This window comes from Vipera berus (assembly GCF_964194415.1).
Source record: "Vipera berus genome assembly, chromosome: 2".
In the NCBI taxonomy this organism is placed as follows: Eukaryota; Metazoa; Chordata; class Lepidosauria; order Squamata; family Viperidae; genus Vipera; species Vipera berus.
In genome coordinates, this window is record NC_138203.1 from 93,654,013 (window position 1) to 93,662,869 (window position 8,857).

Genomic DNA, 8,857 nt, shown 5'->3' on the forward strand with positions numbered 1-8,857 from the left:
ATAGTTCCAGCTGTTGCGAAGAGCCATAGTCATATGATCATGATTTTCAAGAATCCCTGCTATCTTCTCACAAAGTCAATGAGGAAGTTGGCAAAAGTCAGAAGTTGTAGTCACCTGAGATTCTTACTGAAAGATCTACGTCAGGGGTCTTCAAACTTGGCCCTTTTATGATTTGTGGACTTCAACTCCCAGAATTCCTCAGCCAGCGTGCCTGGCTGAGGAATTTTGGGAGTTGAAGTCCACAAGTCATAAAAGGGCCAAGTTTGAAGACCCCTGATCTACGTAGTCCTCTCTGAATGACAGCAACTGGGGCAACCAGAACTTCCAGTGCTAAATGACCTGCTCATGTGACATTATTTATTTATTTATTTATTTATTTATTTATTTATTTATTTATTTATTTTTATAAACCGCCCTTCTCCCGAGGGACTCGGGGCGGTGTACAGAGTAAGGTAGGTATACAGATTGAACAATAGTGAAAAACAATAGTAAAAACAAACTGGGACCCCAATTAGAGCTATCAGGCCAGGCTGGACTGCTGGAACAGGTAAGTTTTTAAGTCGCGCCGGAAGGTGCGGAGGTCGGGGGCAAGCAGTTCCAGAGTGCTGGCGCACCCACGGTTGGCAAGCAGTTCCAGAGTGCTGGCGCACCCACTGAGAATGCCCTCCCCCTGGGGGCCACCAGCCGACATTCCTTGAGCGGTGGCACCCTGAGGAGGCCCTCTCTGTGGGAGCGCACAGGACGGTGGGGTGCAGACATTGGCAGAAGGTGCTCCCGTAGGTAGTCCGGACCCATGCCATGTAGGGCTTTGTAGTCTTTGACTGCTTAGTGATAGCAGTTCTAGTCCCCACTATGCAACATATGCAGACTGTTTTTTGTTTTTTTTAAATTACACAATAGTGGTTTGATGTTATTTTTATTAGAATATGCATTTTGGTAAAGTTTTTCTTGGTTTTGCTCTTGAATTTTCCTTTGCGAAGCAAAGTTATAAAACATACCATTTTAATCCTTCTTATTTATTTATTTATTTATTTAATTTTCAGATTGTCTCGTTACGTTTTTCAAGAAAAATTTGGTTACTGTACCCAAAGTGGGTTTCTACCACAGATGATCATCAAGATCGGTCAATGGTTGTTTTCAATGTATTTAATGTGTAATGTAAAGTGTTAGCGCTATTTAATAAACATTATTTGAATATACAAATTAGCACTCTTTAAATTTCATTTGGTATGTCTACAGAGTTTATATTTCTGAAAACTGATTATTAATCTAGACTACTTTATGGTGTTCATATTTGATTGCTTAGCAGATTCAAAAGAATCTGTTTTTGTTGCCCAGGATGGAGAAATGTGAAATGTGTAGATAATTGGTTTCTGCCTGACAAAAGTAAGAATCAGTAGTGCTTTCAAGGTAATGCTGTCTTCTTGCTTGCTTGTCCACTAAACCTGTATATTTCTTTTCAAAGAATTGCAAAATTACAAAGCAGCCAGTGTTTTTTTTCCTTGTAAAATATAACTTAATATTTACTTGCTTCTGTTATTTCCAATAGCAGAGAGAAAACAGAAAATCAGTTCAACTCCTATTAACAAAATGTCAGTTAAGACATTGCATTTTTAATATAAGAAAGACTGATTTTGCAAATCTTTTTTTAATATATAAGGATTAAATAGGGAAATGTACAAGAAAATATATAAAGGATTCTTGGTCAAACAAAGGGGGCTTACAAAACATAAAAAGTGCCAACAAAATAAATCTTTGGTAGAGAAATTTAGTTAAAAACAGACATTGTATATTAATAGAAAGAAGATATACAGTAATAACAGGATACTTAATAAATACTACATTTACTTTTCTCACTATAACATGAAATATTTACCTTTTGCTTTTGCATCAGAACATTGTTTTGCTAAGAGAATTAATATTTTTTTCATTTGCTTAGTGTATTTGGAAAGTTTGAATTGTCAGAAATAAAAGTTAAAATGGACAGTGCCAGTACAAACATGGATATTTTGAGACATGACTGATATTATTTAATCAGCAAGTTGTACCATGTGTAGATCCAACAGCAGTTTTAGAATTTCTTCATACATTCTTTGCATTTTGCATTGTTGCCAAGAGTACCAGAATCTCATGAATCATTGTTATGTTTTCACACATCAAATCCTCATTTTAGCTATAGTCACACAAGATGTGACTACGGTGTGTTTAGATGATGATGATGATGATGATAATGATGATGATGATGATAATAACAACAACCACCATCTTTTTAATTATTTCCAACACAACAGAATGCTGAAAAATATATAAAAAGACTTCAGATTCTGTCGATCAGCAGAGTAACTCTCTGAAAATTGAACAGAACATAACTGTATTTTCTATGACAAAAGAAAAATTAACTTCCAAAATGAAAGGAATCCTCTCCAGAGAGAAAAAACGGGACAAATCTACCCAGTGCATCTGGAAGGAAGACAGAAATGGACTCAGTAGGTTGCCAATGGTTCCATTCTATTCTCCCTCCATTATGCTGTCTTTCTTCCTTCTCATTCTTCCTTCTCAGACCTAGAGACATGTTTTGAAGATTTCTCTCTTTTGTTCTTTTTCAAATACAGACATCATAACTTCTGAAGTCACTATTCAGTTCTCAGGGTTACATCTTTACTTCCAATGCAGAATTGTTAACGTCTAATTCTGCAGGATTTACTTTGAAATAAAGTGTTCTGCACTAGCATTGTTGCTGTCTTAAAATATAGACCTTGGGCCCCTGGGATAGTGTTTTAAGATCCTCACAATTCTGGTCATGTTGTAGATGAAGGCTCTAAACTTGGGGAAAGAATTTGGCACTAGAGCCCTGATAAACATGGCCCTTTTTGAGGCGACCAGAATTCCAGAAAACCTCAAAAGGGGAGCTCCTTAAGCCATTCCCAGTCTTTCCCACACCCCACTCCACTAATTTAAACCTTTTTGCTCCCAATGTTCAGTTAACAATAACTCAAGGAAGGAAGTCTTTGTGGCTCAGTTCATATATTGCACTACTAAGCCATATTTTCTTCTTCACCAAACTGAGTTGAAAGAAGCATCATTATTTCCTTTGCCCACAATGCTAAATCATAAGTTATGAGTTAGAAAATACACAGTGATTGTTCATCCCATATCCATGTTAAAGGTCTACAGCTAGTGAAGAACACTAGCTGCTAAGCGCCTTAGGAGTTCCAAAAAAACCTCTTCCATTATGCCTTGCTATTACTCCTACCTCTATTATATCTTGCTACTACTACAATAATTTTTGCCCCATCTTGAAATGAGGTAAAATGGGAGTTGGAAAAGAGCAGATAGTATAGTCTGCGCAAGCTGTTTATTTCCTTCATAGTAACCCTACGAGAGCCTTCACAACTTGATGAGCACCCAACATTAGGGACTCTTATGTCTCCTTTGGCATTCAGCTATAATCTTACAGACAGTAGCTTCACCTCATTGCCTGCTCAGCCAAATACATAAACTAAAGGTCAGAACCGTCCTAGGCTCAATGTCAGTCTAATCCCAGCTTCTGAAATGTCCTATCACTTTTGAAGGGCAGAGTTAATTTTCATTCTTTTTAGATACTATTAGACCGCTTTCATATGGCAATTTGGCACTACCTACTAACAATCGGGATGGAGAAGTCTTCACAAGTGTGGACAAAGTTTGTGACATCCCTATGTCAATCAGCGGGTTTTGGATTTTTTTCCTAGGTGTATATTGTCAGGGGTGAATAGTTTTTTTCCTTTAATGATTGGATGCAGAACAATGTATTTGTTCATTTCTGTATATTCTGTATATTTGGTCTATGACTGTATTTTAATAAACTAAACCAAACTCATTTAGCTCAGCTGGAATGTAGTAACAATAGTACTGGTGAGGTAGAACAGTGTTACTAGTATAAAAAAGTTGTTGTTCCCTCTATTAATTTAGTGCTAGGCTAAAGCTTACCATGCCTGTTATTTCCCATCTCCTCAGAGCATATTTTTTAAATAAAGTGATTATAGGGGGTTTAAGAAGGTGATGACTGAGAATATATGCTCTAAAATGTATTAGGAGTGATTTTTTCATTAGCTGAAATTTAATTCATTTATTTGCATGCTACCCATTAATACAAATGTACAATTCAACCTGCATGCCTTTACAAATATGCATTTGTATCCTTAGCCTTCATAAATCAAATGGACCTATGAACAAATAAAATCTTGGCATGAAAGAGGAAAGAAATATGCCAGGGAGCAGAATATTTATTAGTAATGGGCTTTAGATCACTTTGCAGGGGGCAAAGTGCTTTATCAATAATTTTGCTCAGATTTGCCCTCTAGATTAGAAGCATTAGTTCACCTCTGCCTCTCAACTATACAGTTTTCAGGATGGATATATAGAGAAGGTTGAGGCCCTTGACAGGAGCAACGATATCATAGTTGCAGTGACAGAAATGGAAAATGATAAAATAAAAACCCATCTAGCTAGAAACACACATGCCACAGAGTTTCATCCCTCCTCCCCCATTTAAAGGTTTTACTTTGTTGTTTAACTGAAAATACATAATATTGGTAGCTAATTTTAGAGTTTGAATAGTGGTGTTTAACTCAAGGAGACTTGTGATTTTTCACTATGAAGTCTTTAAAAGAAAAATCAGAAACTTGGGTGTGGCTGTATCCAATGATCAGAATTAAGTGAGTAAATGACCGCTAGTTTGGGACAATATATGTAGAAGGTTAGGTGCAGTAGAATCCCTCATGGAAAGAAATCCATAAGTGATGCATATGATCCTATATTTATTTCAAAGACAATTAAATAGTGCCTCTGATTTATAAAATGCCACTAACAACAAATGAAACAGTTGTTTTTCTATTCAGCTGTGCTTTTAAAGTTATTTAGTTATTTTTATCTGTGCAAATGTTCTGGAAAGTCTAATTGCAGCCAAATTTAAGAGTTTTTTCCTCACATCACAAATCCAGTTGAAATAATACTTAAATCCATATTTATTTAAGGTAGGCATCTTTGAATATTTCAGAAATAACTAAATTCCACTGTTGGTTATATCTGAGCAAGCATAGTGGGCACAATCCACTCCCACCTGCTCAGATGTAGTCCCTATGCATTTTGTTTTAGTTAAATTTTTATCTACCTCAGGTTTCGACAAATACTGGAGGAAAAATAGTAAATGAAATGCACACATCCTAACATGAAGATTGCACTGACCTGGGCTTTGTGGGCAAAGGAGAAGAGGACCTTAGCAGTGCTCAACTAACTTTGATATTAATGTATCTTAAATGATTTTTTTAAAAAATGAGTAGCCTTGCCTCCAGAGCTCCAGATATTTTCTTTCACAATTTATAGTTGTGTACAATACCCAATTTATAGTAGGCAGTATTATCACATCTCTTGAAATGGATACAATGAGATGCTCACAGTTGTAGTTGTAGATGTGGCTGCTCAATTTATGTGGTTTCTCTCCTTAAGAAAGGAAGTAGGGAACAAATAGGTTACTCACTATGGTGTTACAGGAAGTGGAAAGGGATTTGTTTGCATAGGAGAAGATGCACCACTGCAGAATTTGTTTGACTTAGGTCTTCAATTAATTTTTGTCAATTCAGCAGCCAGATCAACGGAAACTGAAATTCCCAGAGCTCCTAGCCAGCTGTTTTAAAACTTACACTGTCACTCAGCCACCAACTACTGACCCTGGCAATTTTCACTGGTATGTCACAATAAAGGGCAAGGTCCATTGGCAACATTCAGTAGGCCCAGTCAAAGTCCCTTGGACTCAAAGCCCTTTATAGCCAATTAGGCCATTGGAATTCTTTTTAATTATTGAAAGCCATGTTTTTCCTCAGGAAAGCTTACATGAAGTACGTTTGAGTTTTAAAAGACCAAGATGGACCAAATAAATAAATAAATAGATAAACACTGTATGGAAGCAAACAACTACCACAAGTGGTATCAAGGGGAACTATCAAATTACAATCAGGATGATTTTCGTGACTGACTGATTATGGAGATGATGTCTCTGACCAGCATTCTGGGATGTTGCTGCTTGTATTGGGAGAAGGGACCTCAGAGTCTTCAAGGAGAGTCAGTTCTTCCATGCGTTCCAAGTGTGGATTCTGCTGGAACAGACCCAGTATCCTTTCTCGTGGATTCACACCTGTTTGCTGCAGCCCTTGGTCCCCAAGGACCTTGACGAGGAAGTTGATGTACCTCATGGCTAAGCGAAGAGTCTCATTCTTGCTCAACTTTTTGTCAGGAGGATGGGTGGGAATCAGCTTTCTCAGCTTGGCGAAGGCACTGTTGACATTTTGTTGCCTCCACCTCTCCCTGCTGTTGGTGAAGATTTTTCTGGTCATCCTCAAGACTGGAAGAGCTAGGAAGAGAATGACAGGAGTTGGGAGAACATTAGAAAAGACATAATAAAAGGACAAAGCAGTTCATTCAGCTGCAACCATGAGGTAGGAGGTGTGACTCCAAGAGTTGAGTTATGGTACTTGATGTTGAAAATGAAAGCTTCTTAATAACGGTGCCCCCCAGCAAGAGATACCCTACCTGAGACAAATGTAGCATTCCCCTTGCATATGTATTCAGAGGAATCAGATTCTAAGCAAAGAATACTATTAAAATTGTAGCATCTATGCTCAAACGTAGACATAGTGTAGGTATTGTAGATCGCTTAGCTTCCTTATGCCAAAAGCACGGTGTTCCCTTTATTGAGACCAACTCACATGCACAAAGGGATGTATAAGCATTCTCCAGATGTATTAATTTATTTTCATGGAAGAATTTTGTACAGTCATAAAAGCAATGCAAATTTAAGAATGAGAAAAAGAGTGGGGAAAAATAGTGAATAAGCAAAGCAAGGAACAAGGAAGAAAAAGAGGGAAAAAATAAAGAAGTGGCTTTCAATCTCCACAGCAATTATAAATAAATTTATCATCAGTCCTTCCTCTTTAACTTACATTATGATTCCCTTCTTCCCATATTTTACCCTTTCTAATAATCAAATTCATAAATCACTAAATCATTTTTTTCTGTTTCCAGCAAAACATCCGTAAAGAATTTCTCCAGAATGCTTCATAAGGCAAAATTCAGGGAAATGCAAGAAAGTACAAAATCAAGCCAGATGTTTAAACCATGATAAAACTGAAGGTCAGCTTCTGAATGGATATTGTGCATTACATATAAGAGGTTTCTAGTGTTCCTCACCAAAGGGTTGTTCAGGGGTAACTACATGTGCCCAAGATTATTAAAGCGTAAAAATAGTCCTCTTTTAGCAGCCACAGTTGGGACCGGCAGCTCATTTTTTTAAGCAAAGCAGTTGTTGAATGAAGCCATTGCTATGCTTATGATTTTACTTCATCTCTCCTTTGCTTTACAATTTTACTTCATCTCTCCTTTGCTCTCCTTTGTTACAAATACAAGAATTGGTCACAAAATTACTTTTTCATCACTGTCATAACTGCCTGTGGTTCCTAAAGAGGCAGTTGCTAAACAACTTTTAGTATAAATTAGGATTTGTTACTGACCTTAAACAATAACAAATGGGTAGGCCATGCATTCAGGTTTGTCACTTGTTTTTCCCTCACTTCTACTAGCTAAGTATATTTGCTTAATAGCAGCTGACACTGAATTGCTGCTGAAATGGAATATATTTAAGATGTACCAATCTTCATGAAGTAGTAAATTACTAAAAATTACCTGAATTACACTTCAGGCTATCGCATGCTCTGGGTTCTCTTGTCAGAGAAACATGACAGTTTTGCACTGCTTCAGAATCACCTCTGGTACAAAAAAACCAAAGCAAAGCAAAACAAAAAACAGTTCATACAGCTGTTCATTCGGAGAGACTGTTTGGTGTAGTGGTTAAGCCTAGAAACCAGGAGACCATGGTTTCTAGTCCTTCCTTAAGCATGAAAGCTGTTTGGGTGATTTGGGGCAAATCGGTCTCTTTTGGCCCAAATTACTATACAAGGTTGTTGCTGAAGAGGAAAACAGGAGGTAGAAGTATTAGGTTTGTTTGCCATTCTCACTTTCATTTTAGAGATAGATAGATAGATAGATAGATAGATAGATAGATAGATAGATAGATAGATAGATAGATAGATAGATAGATAGATAGACAGACAGACAGACAGACAGACAGACAGACAGACAGACAGACAGACAGACAGACAGACAGATAGATCCAGTGCTTTTTTTCTAAAAGAAAAAGGTGCCGGAACTCACACACCTCATACAACCCGCCTTGCCTAGCCTACAAGGATCCATCCAAAAAAGGTGCCGGAACTCACACACCTTGCCTAGCCTACAAGGTTCCATCCAAAAAAGGTGCCGGAACTCCGTTCTGGGCGTTCTATGACAAAAAAAGCCATGGATAGATCAAAAATTTAGTAATAAGAATGCCAACGACAACTCTAAATGCTGAGCAAATTTATTTTACATAATCGACACCCAACTCCTGATCAGTTCTCCCACCTGAAAAAAAAAAGTGTGTTCTGTTTATTTAAAACGTATTCCCTCTCAAGCCATCACAGCAGCATGTAGCTACAATTAGAGTCAATGAGAAATTTGCCTTGTTGAATGTTATCTTTTCACAGCCATAACTCACAGGAGCTGTTCAATACAGCGGAAAAAATATGGCTTAGCAGCTTTATAGTACGCATTCTCTCTTAGCAACTGTAGAGATTTTCTAGAAAAGTGGATAAATACAGCAGGGTCTGAAAATGTGGGATATGGGGCTTAATTTTTTTATTTCTTTCATGGATTGGGTGGAGATCCAAGGGTTTTCGTAATGCCAACAGGTGCAGCAGAAAATGGCTCTATGGTGTGCCATGTTTTG

At 37.4% G+C, this 8,857-nt stretch overlaps 1 protein-coding gene across 1 annotated transcript; it reads right to left on the bottom strand.

Annotated features, from left to right (window-relative positions):
- Positions 1-6,017: 6,017 nt before the first annotated feature.
- Positions 6,018-6,371, bottom strand: TAL2 (TAL bHLH transcription factor 2; the record flags this gene model as incomplete). Its single annotated transcript, XM_081318904.1, has 1 exon — positions 6,018-6,371. One exon carries the CDS (start codon positions 6,369-6,371, stop codon positions 6,018-6,020), a length of 354 nt encoding a protein of 117 aa, XP_081175030.1.
- Between the last annotated feature and the right edge of the window lie 2,486 nt (positions 6,372-8,857).